General features: G+C 37.0%; 1 protein-coding gene across 6 annotated transcripts in view; it reads left to right on the top strand.

Annotated features, from left to right (window-relative positions):
* The window catches only part of ROBO1 (roundabout guidance receptor 1), a 1120365-nt gene that overhangs the window by 1077058 nt on the left and 26420 nt on the right, over nt 1-16887 (top strand). For 4 of the 6 annotated variants that reach the window (XM_027077557.2, XM_053220689.1, XM_053220690.1 and 1 more), the window contains 5 exons: nt 2490-2644; nt 5416-5751; nt 7616-7723; nt 10395-10539; nt 13707-13955. In XM_027077557.2, the coding sequence (XP_026933358.1) occupies nt 2490-2644; nt 5416-5751; nt 7616-7723; nt 10395-10539; nt 13707-13955 (993 nt within the window). The remainder of the gene's footprint in view (nt 1-2489; nt 2645-5415; nt 5752-7615; nt 7724-10394; nt 10540-13706; nt 13956-16887) is intronic. The other 2 variants (XM_053220691.1, XM_053220692.1) reach the window with 1 other exon arrangement.

Below are 16887 nucleotides of genomic sequence, written 5' to 3'. Positions count from 1 at the left end.
ATTGTAGACACATTTTAATTACTGTAACCAGAACTGAGTTTTGCTTCTGCTTAATTTCTTATTGTTGGGCAGCTACATCTGCCTCATATATACTGGATCATCTTAAATGCAGAAAAATAGCCTATGAGATCTGTAGTTTAACAAGACCCTAACACCCTTACCATAGTAGTGGCATATGACCTTGACTTTTTCAGACCCCCCTGAAATATACACATGGCATTTTAAGATTCATTATGGGTCAATAATCTATGCTTCACCTTCTTCCCCAAATAATTAGTATTCTAAATACAAGTTAAACCAAAGCCAGAAGGTGAATTGCTAATCCTACTTCCTGTTGGAAGTCACCCATACATATGGAAAGTTCTTTCAGTTTATGATGATATAAAAACGTTCACTTTAAAAGTACTTTCCTGAGGAATCATAAATATTGTCTACTCCTTTTGAAACATAGAAGTCGGCTGAAAAATTTCCACTTGACCCATACACTAGACCCATAATATCTCTACAGTGTCAAATACGGAAATTTATTTTTAATAACTTCTATAGTGACAAGGTTTAAGTTCAAGAGAAAATAAAATAAGGAAAGTTAAAGATGACTAGATGCAGAATTTCTATACCCAACAACTATTTCAAAGGCTCCAGATATCTTTGATACAGCTTGCATTTAAATGTTTTTAATTTCCACAGCTCAGCAAAATTTCTCTTCAAAGCGTTTTTATCAACAATGTTACTAGTATGTTTGCTCAATTTTAACAGCGGTTATTTTGAATTTCAAGACTGCAGACATTTACCCCACTCAGTCTTTTATGTGAATGTTTAAGGACTTTGGGAAATTTCAGCATGCCCCACTATGTATGTTTATAGTATCTGGGATTTGAGTGTGGATTCTAGAGCCAGAGTACTTGGGTTTCATCCCAGCCCTGTCACCCACTCAATTCCCAAAGCCATACACAAGTTCCTTAACCTGTGTCCGAGGAGTTTCCTCATCTGTAAAGTTTGGATAATAGTAGTAACTATTAGGTAGTTCTAAGAATTAAATGAGTTGATATGTGTGAAGAACTCAGAACAAGATGTCACTCGTTGTAAACAAAGAGCAAATATTCGTTTTTATGACAGATACATATACCCATATGCACACATACATGTGTATACAGACGTATAAATGATAAATCCATGTTCTTCATTTGGAGTGAATTATTCTTCAAATACCCACCACGTACGTAGTAAGTTTCCTCAGTTCCTGTGTGTCATGGAACCATGGAGGGTGAAGTGTCAGGTTCTTGCTTCGCAGGTAAATGAGATGCATGGTGATGTCATTTCAACAAAGAAAACGAAACCCTGAAGAAAATGTCTGCAGCATCTCACTGCCAGTCCAGTTATGGTGGATCTGACCCCACACCAGGCACCATCACCTCTTTTGCTGAGTTATCAGTCAGAGTCAATGTTGGAAAAGGACACCAGGAATGCCACTCTTTTTTTTTAAAGTTTATTTATTTATTTTTATGTGGGGGGAAGGGGGGGCAGAGGAACTGAAGTGGGTTCTGTACTGACAGCAAAAGCCCGATGCGAGGCTCAAACTCATGAACCCTGAGATCGTGACGTGAGCCGAAGTCGGACGTGTAACCAACTGAGCCAACCAGGCGCCCCTGGAAGGGCATTCTTCAACTCTACGTCTCTGATGCTAGTGGTACAGGGCTCCCATTAATAACCATTGTTGTGCTTGGTTTTCCCAATGCACAGTGAAAGAGCATTAACATCTGTTGTGCCAAAAAAGACATGAACACTATTTCTTCTAATGGACATTTTTTGTTTTACCAGATTTAATTCAGTAGCGTTCCTTTGTTTATGTAGGAATTTATGGCGTTTTACATTGTCACCATCAGAAACTCTTGACAGGCTTACAGAACTGTGCACTGAAACATTGAGGAGGCTCTCTGCAAAATGTCACAGAGCCTCCAACTCTGTTCCTGAAACATGGTTTTGAAGAAAACTATGCAAATGTGCTTCTTGTGAAGGATCCGTTGTCTAAGTAAAGGCACTTGTTCCGTTTTTTAATGAAGTCGTAAGAAGAATCATGATTTTTTAATGGGTCAAGAAAAGGAAGAAATGCAAACTGCCTCACCTATAATATTCTTTAAGCAGCTAAAACACTAAAAGATATATGTATCTGTATTTTTAGCTTCCATGTTTGATTTCTAGTCACTGTGAATAAAGGAGAGCATTGCAAATGGTATAGTATCTTAAGTCTGAGGCCCAACTGAGCCAGTTTACAAAGTTACAGCCATGTTAACTGAGGGACACCCCAGGACATTACATCACATTATAGTTATCTTGTCTGTGACATAAAAGGAACGACTATATCATTCAGCCTAGTTGACCAAGTTATTTGTGAGGATAATGAGATGGAGACTTTGCTGGAAGTTTGAATAGGAAATGATATTTGCTATTTGTAAAACATGTGCTTATATATGTATATATTCTTCCTTCAGGCCAGGACTTCTGAACATCGGTGAACCTGCCACACAGCCATGGCTGGCCGACACATGGCCTAATACTGGCAACAGTCACAATGACTGCTCCATCACTTGCTGCACTGCAGCCAATGGTAACAGTGATAGCAACCTGACCACCTACAGTCGCCCAGGTTAGAGATGCAGAGACCGCTCGAGATGTATAAGCACCAGAACTGGCCACAAGAAGATAGATTTCTTCCCCTCTTCCTACATTGGAAAGGAAAAATTGATCCACATTTTTATAAAATGTTGACTATTACCTAGCAGATTACCCTGGCTGTATATTGTCTTCATCCCTCTATCTCCACACTTCACCGTCCACCAGGGTTTCCCAGAAAGCCTGGGAGAATGGAGAATATAAACCCTAGAGTAGATAGCAAATGAGGAAAAATTAAATTGTATGAAGCATTCATCTTTATGAGGATGTATGTAGTTACAATTACAGTTATTTAATTATTTTCAAGATTTGGGGAATAAAACAGGTCAAAATGTTTATAAATGTATAGTTAAAGTGAACCAAATTCTTTTTTTTTTTAATGTTTATTTATTTTTTGAGAGACACAGAAAAGGCATGAGCAGGGGAGGAGCAGAAGGAGAGATAGACAGAATCTGAAGCAGGCTCCAGGCTCTGAGTTGTCAGCCCAGAGCCCAACGCAGGGCTTGAACCCGTAAACTGTGAGATCATGACCTGAGCCGAAGTTGGGTGCTTAACTGACTGAGCCACCCAGGCGCCCATAGAGTGAACTAAAGTCGTTAATAGCAGTAACAAAAATAATAGCAACTGTACAACAGTAATAAAGAATTTTAAATGAAATTTAACTGAAATTCCAAATCAGATTTTTATCATATAGAAGTAGATGCTGAAGATATGAGAAATACATATCTTTTGGAGGTGTGAATGCATAAATTTACTTTATACTGTGTGTTTTTGGTTCAGAAATATGCGAGTAAATTCACAAAGGTTTCATGCTAAAACATGACTTTAAATTATAGATATAGAGTATGAAATATCTGAAGGAATAAATGGAAAATTGCGGAGTTCTTACCAAAAAAAAAAAAATGAAAACCTTCAAAATTCACAATATGGGAAATACTAATATAATTATAAAGAATCAAAAGATAGGAGTATAGAAGTAAAATAACCCATGGGACTAAGAAAAAGGGATATAGAAGATGGCATGTAAGTGAAGATGTCATGTACCATAAAAAAACAAATCGCAGAGCAGTCTGTATGTTTAACCTTAGAACAAGTCCACAGTCTCCATTGGATATGGCTATGGACGTGACATATCCATGTGACCGTGTCCCTGTTCTCCAAGGGCCCATATTCTAGTTGTACAGATAGGTGCTCACATGATTGCAAATAAAAGAAAGACTGTTCTCAGCCCTTTAGGAGACAAAAGATGACAAAACTCATTTAAATTAATATGTAGAGCTGTGTTGGCCAGTATGGTAGCCTCTAGTTACAGTTGGCTATTTAAATTTAGATTGAACAAAATGCAATTTAAAATTCAGTTCCTCATTTGCACCAGCCACGTTTCAAGTATTCAGTAGGCACATGCGTGTAGTGGTTCCCATATTGAACAATGCAGAATAGAACATGTCCATCATTTCATTGAATTCTATGGAATCACACTCATTTAGAAAGATTGGTGAAGAGAAATGAAATTGGCAAAACTGTATGGATTTTAGTAATATTTCTTAACCACTGTTCAATAAAACTTTATACTTAGAAATTAGATTTAGAATTACTAAGGGCCAGGTGAGTCAAATATCCTTGTTTCCGGATCATTTATTGTTAAAATGCAGAGTAGTTGAGTATTATAGAGAAGTTGCACATTTTTATTAAGATTATATCCACATTTACATCTTTAGTAGCAGCCTTGATAATTTATCCTCAAGTTATCCAGCCGAAAACCAGTCTTTAAGGTGATTGTTAATCTTTAAGGTGAGCTGTTAATGTTAGTGCTGCTATGAATTACATGAATTAAATAATGGTATTTTTAACCATTGTAACTTGACAACTTTTTTTACTTAAAAATGTTTTAATTTTAAATTATGATTTTCTTCCTGCTGTTTTAATATTTTCAACTGTAGGCTTTAAATATTTCTATATGTATCAATTATTTCATTTTCTAATATTTCAACAAAGAGAAAATTAGAGGGAAATTGAAATAGCAGACATATTAGATATTATTTCAGGTTTTCTTTGATTACATTAGCCTGGTCACCTAGGCTTCATTTCGTCATCATTACTGTCATTTTATACTTCTTGGGGTATCATTATAAAACCATGAAAAAATGATTATATAACATCCTTCCTTAATAACGATTACCCTATATGACCAAGAGAAGAACTAATAAAACTATCCTAAACACTATTTACCTATCCCTTTACCTCTCTTCCTTATATTTTTTGAGTAGAGTTACTTCATAAAATATTAAAATCTCAAGTTCTTTGCTGTGTAGGCAGAGTGGTTTTTTTTTCCCCCTTTGTTTGGATTCTCAACATACATGTGTTGTTCTATTGCTTCAACAACTAACTAGTACCTTCAGATAGGTAACTCCAGACTAGAAAATATAAATTTGGCACATACTATTACGGGGGTTGTTAAAAGAAAACTATCTTAAATCGGATGAACATTTACTACATAGCACTAGCAAAAGTTCAAAATTATTTTGTCTCTATATAATTTCTCTATGCCCTCTCTCATTTCCTCAGATTTTAATTGCCTTCTTTAGAAAGGACATATGAATACTTAGCCCTTTCTATTGATCTTAATTAAGCCCATTTTGACTTTACATAACAATTTTATTGCGACTCACGAAGCTACTTACAAAGAAATTTAAAACGAATAACCATGCAGAATGACTTTTTCCTTTTCCTCTCCGTTGCACATAGCTGATTGTATAGCAAATTATAACAACCAACTGGATAACAAACAAACAAATCTGATGCTCCCTGAGTCAACTGTTTATGGTGATGTGGACCTTAGTAACAAAATCAATGAGATGAAAACCTTCAATAGCCCAAATCTGAAGGACGGGCGTTTTGTCAATCCATCAGGGCAGCCCACTCCTTACGCCACCACCCAGCTCATCCAGTCCAACCTCAGCAACAACATGAACAATGGCAGTGGGGACCCCAGCGAGAAGCACTGGAAGCCGCCCGGACAGCAGAAACAGGAAGTGGCACCAATTCAGTATAACATCATGGAGCAAAACAAACTGAACAAAGGTGAAGAGCTTTATTCCCATGCTTTTCTTTCTTGGTCCCCTTAACCCTTCAGCACTACATGTCCAGACTTCTCTGGGACGAGCAAGTGAAATCTTCCTTTTGTTACTCACAGTTCCTTAAGTCTTTGTCTTCAAAGTTTCCAGAGTCAAAGAGTTAATTAGCACAACAATAACCTTGGAAAATTGATTTTATAATAATATATAACTCTTTTCAAATGGTTTTGAGATTAATTCAAATTTAATCGTAGGTGAGGGATTGCTTGGCGCAACCTTTTATTCATAAGGCAGATGTACAACCGTCACAATACCTCACATTTTAAATAAATAGGCTATCCCATTCTTTCCACTGGAGAATGGAAGATAATTGCTTCTATATGGTCATATAAACGAATGGCATTTTTATATCCAACCGAAGAAAAAAAATTAAATTAAGCTTGAGCTGGAGAAGTGGTTCGGTTTGTTGGATTTCTCCTTCCTCGTGTGGTTCCTAAGACTGCTGCACTGTATGGGTTTAGAGCCTACATTTTTTTTTGGTTGACTTGATTGAAGTCTGTCAGGATAGAACCTAAGATAAATGTTGTGTTAACTGGTAGCAGCAGAATAGTATTTCATAGCCTGAGGGGGATGTTTCTCTATTATAGTATGTGTGTGCGTTGGAAGAGGTATGTATTTGATTTCTTTGTAGTCCTATAGGCCACTGTTTTAAGAGCAATGACTTGCAAAGTTCTACCTCTAGGGAAAAAAAGAAATCCTCTAATATGAATAGATCAGGGCAATTTTGCACAGGTGTCCAGGTAAATGATACCTTTTATTGTAGAAAATTAGAGCCACAGGTTTATTTTCTTTAGCCTTGAGTTGTGACCATTTTCTTCAAAAATAAAATGTATGACAGTCAGAGATTACAAAAAGGTAACTTTGAGAAACATTCTGTTTGTTCAAGTTAGTGTTGTATATTTTAACGGTAGAGTCATCCAGCTTTTTTCTAAGTTTAAGAAAAACACTTGATTGGCATAAAAATCCAGTTCGGTAAATATTTGTTAAGACTCTTGTACAAGATCATGACAAAGGCTGACAAAGGTGGAGAAGACAGTTTCTGAAGTCCTGTCATTTACAGTGGGAATTACAGCTATTGTTATATTACTCTTCCTTAGTATATGGCTTTACTGTGGACTTTGGAAGGCTCTGACAGTCCTCTAAACAAATATTTCAGAGCTCTTTTTTATTGTTTATACTGCTTGTAACAGACTTGGTATGTCAACTGTAGTAAAGACCCTAGAATGCAACTAAACTGACAGATTATGACTCAGTACATTCCAGTAGCAAATTTATCATTTGGATTTTTACCTTTGCCTAAGTAAGCAGAAGCATTCCTGTGGCAGATGGAGATACTTTGTTTTCTTATCATGGATATGGTTTTTTTTTATTAGATATAATCTTGCTGACAGGTTTCATGGGTTTTTTTTTATTCTAAATTTTTTAAATGATTTGCAGACATGGTACCTTCCTGATTTCTAAGGGTTAAAATTATTTTGTTGTTAACATTTTTAAAGTTAAGAAGTGAAACAATTCTGATTTCTGCCTTAGCTGATTTGAAAATATTTTAAAGAGAAGAAATCGTCCCTCATGATTTGTTCATACCTGTGTTTAGTCTGATTTATATAAAGGAGATGATGCAAAGAATCTGTATTTTATGAATCTTAAAGGAAACGTGCCTATCTTTCTTGACTTTTCCTCCTTTAGACTTACATACAACTTAGAAAATGCTCAACATATTAACTTAAAAGCCTAATTGCTGGTTAATGACTAAGGCATCAAAGAGAAAGTAAAAGTGTTGTTTTTTTTTTTTTTTCATCTGAAATGTCTAGATTATCGAGCAAATGACACAATTCCTCCAACTATCCCATACAACCAGTCATACGACCAGAATACAGGAGGATCTTACAACAGTTCAGACCGGGGCAGTAGTACATCTGGTAAGTATGGAGAACCAAAGAGAAAGGCAATCTCTCCTTTTAAAAAGATGATATCTTCCAGGATTACAAATTGAATGCGAATCAACTGATATACACATATGGCATGTTTAATCACTATATATAATTTGAAATTTTTCAGGCATCGGTCTTATCGCTGCAATTTGAGAGACAGTCCATTCACTAAACCATTATATGTTACATTTTGTAATGAAGATTAAGGATCTTATTCTCGTCCTTGTTAATGAACTTTTATAAAGCCAGAAGCATGGACTAGACTTGAAAGGCAGTTGAAACTTTTTTTCTGCCCTTGGCCAAGATAAACTAAAAGCATTGGACATATAGTTAATCTGCTAAATTTGTTACCATTTGAAACAGGCTATAAAGCACATAAAATCCAAGTACACTTGAGCACATTCACAAGTCTGAGAGACAATAGCATGAGATCTAGGGACAATTGGAACCTGCCTCAGTTTATAATCTCTCTACTATCCCTCAGTTCTTGCTCCAAAGCCTCGTAAAGCGATCTCCCAAGTGAAGTGTGTAAGTGCCTTGGAAGGCACAACGCAGCCCTTCCCTGTGGTCTTCATGCTGTTGCAGCTGCTTGCCAGCTGTTTGCCTGATAGGGATTGCAGATGGGAATCTGCTGGTACTTAAGTCCTGTTTTTCTAATTAAAGGTGGTTCATTAATAGAACTAACATGTGGCAAGTCACACCATGATGAGAACAAAACCAACTGATCTTGACTCGTATGTTTCTCCAGGAGAGGGTAGAAATATCACCTCCCAATACCCAGATTGAAGTTGATGCTAGATGCTTTTAGCCAGTGTCTCTTCTCTTCTTGTGCAATGAATATGACCTTTGCATTTTATCATTTTCCCTTGACTAAGGCATGCCGATTTCACACCTTTAAGCCTGCATTGTGTCACTGATTGAAACTATTCCTATTTGAATTAAAGGAGCATAGAAATACCTCTTTCCCTTTTTTAGAGCTACTCTTATTCTACTATGTGTTGTTTGTTTTTTTTTTTTTTAACAAATAAAATCTCACTAAGGATTTTGGCTTTAAGGAAATAAACCCCGAATTAACAGGAACTGTTTTAAGGATCTACTCTTGGGAAAACCATAGAAAATATTTTAATATTTGATATTTCATGCCATTTCGAATTCTTAGCCACTTAAAGAGAAAATCATATCTTAATGGGGGAAAAACATGATTCTATATTATTAATTTTAAATTGACTTTCTCCATATTTCAGCTTAGAGCTTAGATATCTAGATCCTGGTTTTCTGCTGCTATTTGTCATTCACTGTATTCTGTGAATATTTGGTAAAAAGATACAAAGATGTATAACTTAGTGTTAATTAGGGAAAAGAATGAAGCAAGCAAGTGACGTGTAGGAAAAATTTGTAATTTTAGGCATCTTAGGACAGACGGACTAGCTAGAGTAGATGTTCGCCAAGAAATCAAGAGGAAGGCACTGGTTATGGTCAAGTCCATGATGACTGCACGATCATTCTGATACAGCTGAGTGGAGGAAGAGAGAATGGTCACAGACATGCAGAGGCCCGGTAGTCATATTTTATCAATAACAGCCAGTCCCTTGGCCCACACTTGGTACAATAACATACCCATTCAAGAAATTCTGGCTTAACAAACATCAGTCATTGGACTGAAAATCCCCAAGAGACTTGAAAAAAATAAGGGTCATTGAATATACTAAAACCTGTCTCATGCACCATGTAACCTCTCTTTCAGAGAGGTTAAAACTAAAAAGACCAATAAAACTCACTGATTTTGGGGATCTTGTGAGAAAACAATTATAGGCTCATCATCTATAATTTCCCTAAGCATCTAAAGTATATCATACTGGAGGAGGAAGATAAAGATTATTTTATCCCCAAGTATCTTTTGACCCAAAACTATTTTAAAATAAGTACTCTAAAATGTACGTTTACCTGTGTTAAAAGAATATGCCAAATCTAAAATCAGAACACTGGGCACTTGAATAATTGGGCTATTTCAAACTACTGTAAATGTTCAAGCAACATCATTTTACTCTAAGCCACAATTTTATAGAAAGTGTGGCTAAAAACACTTCTATCCTTTTTAAAAATCACTTCTCTGCTTCTTTTGTTGTTAGTTATATTAGTTCTCCCAGCAATAATTTTCATCTGTACCTGCCTTTCTGACGAAAACTAGTAATTTCATTGTGCCTAAAACATTTCAATGGACAAGTACAAATTATATATATTCAGTGATTTAATGCAACAGTGGAACTCTAATAGATCGTATCTGTATCATATTGTATTTTAGGTTCCAGCAATTAAATAATAGAAAGGCACTTCAGAAAATATGTCTACAGCTCATTTGTTTTAGGTGATAATCCATAATGCAATTAATTGCTGTAAGAAGATCACTATTAACGATATGACTTGTAAAATTCATTTACGGCTTTATTGCTTTTTTGCTATTTATTTTGCAGTTAAACTTGGCAATCCTTTGCATGTTCTGTTGTACAAAGTTCTATTAAGATGAATGAAGAAAAGCATATTTATCTGCTCATATATATATGAATTATAAGATCATATTTACAGGAAATAATTCACCTGTGAGTAAGAGAAAAATCTTCAAGGCCACAAGTAAAAGACTTGGGTTTTCTTTCTTTTCAAGGGAGTCAAGGGCACAAGAAAGGGGCACGGACACCCAAAGTTCCAAAACAGGGTGGCATGAACTGGGCAGACCTGCTTCCTCCTCCCCCAGCACATCCTCCGCCTCACAGCAATAGTGAAGAGTACAGCATTTCTGTAGATGAAAGGTAAGAAGAATTTCAGAACAGATGTACGTGGAAAGTCTCGCTCCTTAAACCCATAGTGAGTAATTATTAAACTAGATCACCAAGGGAAGACATCCCTAAGGTCCAGGAACATTTGTCTTGAAGAAAACAATGCTACTATGTCAGCAGGGCTTGGAAAACATCCTCAGTGCTGCCAAAAAAAAAAAAAAAAGAAAGAAAAGGAAAGAAAAAGAAATTTGTGCCCTAGAAGCTTCTTTTGGAACTAAGAATTACGAGTCATGAACATACACGCACATACAATTTGCATATATATTTTACATTATAGAGATATAACTGACATATATAATCATGAATGTATAAACATATAGAAGATCACATATATATATATATCATGATATACACCGTCATGATTTTGTCATTTTTAAATATCAAAATTTCCGTTGCATATTCTTGAATTTTTATAAAATAAATGTGTGAATGTGTACCACAGCTAAGGTATCCTGAAAAATTTTGTTCGTTCCTAGATATTATCACATTATGCTGAACACTGTGGGAATTTAAACTTCCTGAATTGTCTCTCACAAGGTTTTAACAAGTGTAAATAATCATAGGACAGTGATGAGGAAGTTGATGTGCTTTGCTCTCACTGCAGATTCTGTAGAACTGGACATCATTCCTCCCAAAAAAGCAAAGCTGGTGCCCCATTTGTATAGTCAATGGAGGAGGACTCACGTGACATAGATAATTAACAAAAAAATATGAAATCTACCTGAAACTACTGTATTTTTAGTGACTCCTGTAAACATAAAGATGCTGTTCTTTCATTCTCCACAAAAAAGTAGTTTTACTCCTCCATGTGTGCCAAGAAACAAAGCCTCTGTACCTTTCTTTTTCCAGTCATTTAATTAGCAAATACTGAGCCATTACTCCTAGGGGAAATACAGGGATAGGTTCCTGCAAGTCCCTGGCCATGCATTTTTGTCATCTGATCCATACATAATCTTGTTTTATGTGTGTTTTTGTTTCAAGACACCTTATGTAATATGTATCATTGATTCATTTACATGGAACTCCCAGCCAATAGTGCTATAGGTCCTGCCTGGGTAAAGCTTATCTAATGTACATATTTTCTCTGTTAGGGCACATCATAGCCTTTTGCACTTAGGAGCACTAGATCACAGAGGCTACTTTAAACAGGTAAATTATCAATATAGAACAAAAAGTTGAGAATAATGTGGCACTATGTAGACTGTAGAAAGGATACTTGTTACAGTATGAAAGCTGAAACAAGAAGGTAGAGTGACTCAGATTTTTCACCATAAGTATTGACTTTGAGGTTACAAATAAATTTTAGCAAGTAGGTGAATTTGCAAGTATGGAATCTACAAAAAAAATCAGGATTGACTATTTTTATAAAAATTCATTTTTTGGGCTATATTAACAACATGTATTGCTATTTTAATCCACCATATAATGGACTAAAATGAAATAAGTGGATATAGTTTTTTAAAAGCCTGTAAGATGAAATAGTGCCCCAAAGGGAGAGACTGATTGTATGTGGGAAGAATGGAGATTTCCTGATCTGCTGGCTTTGTTCTTGACTTGGACAAATGATACAGTTCTCAATCAAGAGGAGGGGTTTTATGGACATTGGGACCACACAGAGATGTGGTCTCCTGGAGGACAAAGATGAAACAATGGGAGGGAAGGAGAGGAAGCTGGGAAGGCAGGTGTAAGCCAGATTACAGGTACTGGAATGTCTTGTTTGGGTATTAGTATTTTTCTCTCTAGTCAATTAGAAAGCCATTTATTACTATGCAGCAAATGAATGATCTGAGAGTGATGTGTATTATAATAAAGTAATTTTGGAAGCAATGTGAGGACTCAGAAGGATAGAGCGACTGGAGACAAGGAGATCGATTAAATGGTTATTGCAGTAGCACATACAACAGATTTTAGAAAGGTAATAGATTCTAGAGATTTTTAGAGATGAAACAGAGATGAACTAGGGAACAGTTCGAGGTAGAAGAGAGAGAGAGAGGAATAAGTCAAGATGACTACAAGATTTTTAGTTTCGAGAAGTGAACAAATTGCTGTTACTTGTTGAGACAGGAAACATAGAAATGATGTCAAAGGGAGGTAGTGGGATTGGTAAAATAAAGGAAGATACAAAGAAATCATGTTATGGGAGCATCATGTTTCCTGAGTTCAGGTGAACAAGGCAGGTGGTGGAGAATGAATGAAAGAGAGGGGTAACATCAACACAGTTTATATAATGCAGTAAATTACTGCCATCCGAATCAATAACCATTTGCCCTGGGGTTGGAGAAAAGAGAAAGACATGTTTCCCAGATCCATCTAGAGTTTCCACACAGCTCTAGCAGAGGAGTAGTGGGGCATTTTATTGTTTATTGACTATTTTATTTATTGTGTTTTTTATTCAATATCCTAAATGCAAGCCAACTACTCCATTTTGTGCTCAACTGAAGCAATAGTGATCTATCATAATTTCAGAGAAAAGGTGGATTTTCAGGAAAGGATTTTTCAAGCGTAATTTTTCTCAGAGGTTAACCTATCATCTCTGGGTCATCTGTAGGACCACCCCCTGAGTCTTTTAGAGATCATGTTGAAGTGGGAGCATACAATAAGTAAACCACATTTAAGAAGTACCAAGTTTAACTGCATTAAAGAGATTTCTTTATTGCATGACTTCTCAGAGCCTATAATATGCTAATGCAAATTGTAAACACTCAGAGAAAAATATTATATGTAGCATTTGCAAACCTTTATGATAGCGAGCTATTTTTTTTATGTTTATTTATTTTTGAAGGAGAGAGAGACAGAGCACGAGTGGGGAAGGGGCAGAGAGAGAGAGAGAGAGAGAGGAAGACACAGAATCCAAAGCAGACTTCAGGCTCTGAGCTGGCAGCACAGAGCCCAATGCTGGGCTCAAACCCATGAGCTGCGAGATCATGACCCAAGCTGAAGTCCAGTGCTCAACTGACTGAGCCACCCGGGTGCCCCATGAACTGTTTTTTTTTTTTTTTTAACAATATTCCCTTAACATGGCTCACAACGTTCAGATTAAAAAAAATTTTTTTTGAAGCTGACCATTCCACTAACTATGCAAATAATTCCTTTGAATAGCCTGCAGTAAATCCAGCTGTGCTTATGATTTGTTTTTTTAGTTATGACCAAGAAATGCCATGTCCCGTGCCACCAGCCAGGATGTATTTGCAACAGGACGAGCTGGAAGAGGAGGAAGATGAACGAGGCCCCACCCCCCCTGTACGGGGAGCAGCTTCTTCTCCAGCTGCTGTGTCTTACAGCCATCAGTCCACTGCGACACTGACCCCGTCTCCACAAGAAGAACTCCAGCCCATGTTACAGGATTGCCCGGAGGAGATTGGCCACATGCAGCACCAACCCGATAGGAGGTACATTGTCACTAGCCTTTTGCTGACAAATCAGATAATTTCCACTCTGAAGTGGCATTTGGAGAACGCTATTATATGGAGTAATTTTCATGTCACATAGCCTTTTTCCCAGTACCGTCATGCAGTAAGCCCCAGTAATTAACATATCAAGTAGTAGTGTTGACCAGAACATTAGATTAATTGATCCCAGTGAACTTGCAACCATAAAATAATGTGCGTTACTACTCACCCACTTATGATAATTGCATTCGTAAGCACATGGAGAGCATGTGGTGTGTGTGTGTGTGTGTGTGTGTGTGTATATATATATATGGCTTGCTACTCTTAGAGCATTTTATTGATGATGCCTGTTTTTGCATGTTAGTTTTCCTTATGCATGGGTAAGTCACTGCTTTGGACTGTGGAAAGATTTTCTCCTGTCTTTTTAAGTTAAGTCTGCATAGTGATTTGTTCCCTCCTCGCTGTAATGTTGCAAAAGGAGTTTGGTATATTCATTTTGCTTTGATCTTAGATACCCTTATTTTGGTTGAAATATTAGGTTGGAGTCCTTTTGTCCAGTTTACTAAATTGTGTGTGTGTGTGTGTGTGTGTGCGCGTGCGTGCGTGCGTGCGTGTGTGTGTGCTGGATTTTTTTAACCAAAATTCAGCATTGCCAATCAATAATTTTTGTTATACACAAATAAATACTTCACTTGTCATTTCTACCCCGTAAAAGCTATTACCGCATCATGTTAGCGCCTCTCATTGTTGATGATTTTGTTTGTACTATTTCATTACCCTTGAGACATTATATTTCACACACATATATATTTGTGTATATATATTCACAAAACTTTCTGTATTCCTAATATCATTCGAAACTGAGTATATTATTTGCCTCAGAAGATCGTCCTTCAATTTGCTTGAATAAATAATGCATTCTGATTTATACTGCTTGAATTCTGTAGATTAAAATAGAATTTGCAATGTTTATTAATTATTCTATCAGTAAGAGGTTCTTACCAAATTCAAATCATATACTCTCTAAAATAAAGGAGGTAGTTAAGCCTTCTTCTGTGTCACAAGGGGGAATTTAGATTGCCATACATTTGCCTTTAATAGTGTTAACCCTTGAAACCTCATGGAGAATGAGAACAAATAAGACGTCTCTTTCCCTATTAAGGTCACGGACCATCTCTTTTATTTGAAGCACATGAGAGGCTCATGGAGGCTCTGAGTCCTGAAATCTCTCAGCATCCTCCTTCCATTCTCTCAGATCACCTGTTTCCCCACCATTCTCCTCTGTGTTGTGACACACAGTAGCTTCTTCCCAGTAAACTCCTTCTCTCGTGTTCATGTTATCCTCTCCACCTTCCTCAAATCAATCACAATCAGTTCACCTTTTATCTACCCTGATTTTCCAGCTTCTTCCTCTTCCGTGGGTTCTTCTTTCTCTTCACTGTTAATCCTACTGCTTTTCAATGTTCCCCTTTCTTAGCCTCCTATTCTAGTTATCTGCTCCCCTTCTACTCCATAGGGCTGTTTAATGAACTCTGCCTCACACTTCAGCCCACTGCATTCTGATTCCTACCATTTTGCTTCTGTTAGTCTACAGAAAGTAACCTACTAATGGTCAGTCTAAAGACTTGTCCATCTTTGGGGCACCTAGGTGGCTCAGTTGATTAAGCGTCTGACTCTTGATTTCGACTCTGGTCATGGTCTCACGGTTTTTGGGATCGAGCCCTGTATCAGGCTCTGTGCTGACAGTGCCGAATATGCTTGGGATTTTCTCTCTCCCTCTCTCTCTTCCCTTCCCTCCCCATCTCTGTCAATAAATAAATAAATAAATAAATACTCTTTTTTTTTTTGAAGACTTGTCCATCTTTATCATGCATAAGCTTTCTGCAGTGTTGGCAAATTTATAAGTTTTTGTGGGACTCAGATGAGATAAGGTATGTAAAGGATCTGAAGATAATAGTTTCCTACTGTCCTCACCTTTATGCCATCACCCCATTACTTGGTTCAATGATTACTTATATTCTGACGGCTTTCAAATTTATTTAGCCAGACCACCCTTTTTCCTGAGCACCACAATGGTATTTTCACTTGGACATCTCACACTACACTTGTCCCAAACCAAATTCTTTGTCTTTGCACTTGACCTTTCAAACTTGTTCCATTTCCTCCTTTGTTGGCTACCTTGTGTAACATCATTAATCCTTATTTATTTGACTCACATATTAAAAATAAAGTAGTTGGGGCGCCTGGGTGGCTCAGTCACTTGGGTGTCCGACTTTGGCTCAGGTCATGATCTCACAGTCCGTGGGTTCGAGCCCCGCGTCGGGCTCTGTGCTGACAGCTCAGAGCCTGGAGCCTGCTTGGGATTCTGTGTCTCCCTCTCTCTCTGCCCCTCCCCTGCTCGTGCTCTGTCTCTCTCTGTCTCAAAAATAAATAAAAACATTAAAAAATTAAATAAAAATAAAAATAGTCAAAAATCACAAAAAATGTGTCATTTTTAGATCAGCTGAATTATCCTGTTGTTTACTTTCTTCTATCTTTCTACCATTCCCTAAATTAAGTCATTCACAACCCCTTCATTTCTGACTTCAAAATATCTTTTGTTCTTTTTGTTTCCATTCCTATAGCTACTAAGGCAGGCCCACCATCCCTATCCCTTGAAGTTCTGCCGTATTCTTGAACTGATCTGCACTTTTCTGTTCACCCTCCAACTTATCTTTCTTTACACACCACAAGTCTGGTAATGTGCCCCTGCATTCAGAGTCAGGTCTTGCTGTTTCAGCCCAGTGGTCAAAGCCTTCCTCAGTCCTTTCCCCTTTGCTTACCTCCTCCCTCCCAGTCTCCATACACCTTCTTTTCTAATTACTTTGTTTGAAATTCCCTGAATTTGCCTTAAATTAACCAACATCTGGTCAGAATTGCCACTTCCTGGCCC

The sequence above is a fragment of the Acinonyx jubatus genome, chromosome C2 (assembly GCF_027475565.1).
Source record: "Acinonyx jubatus isolate Ajub_Pintada_27869175 chromosome C2, VMU_Ajub_asm_v1.0, whole genome shotgun sequence".
Taxonomy (NCBI): domain Eukaryota; kingdom Metazoa; phylum Chordata; class Mammalia; order Carnivora; family Felidae; genus Acinonyx; species Acinonyx jubatus.
Note: the sequence above shows the minus strand (reverse complement) of the source record. Positions and strands in the feature narration are given on the sequence as shown.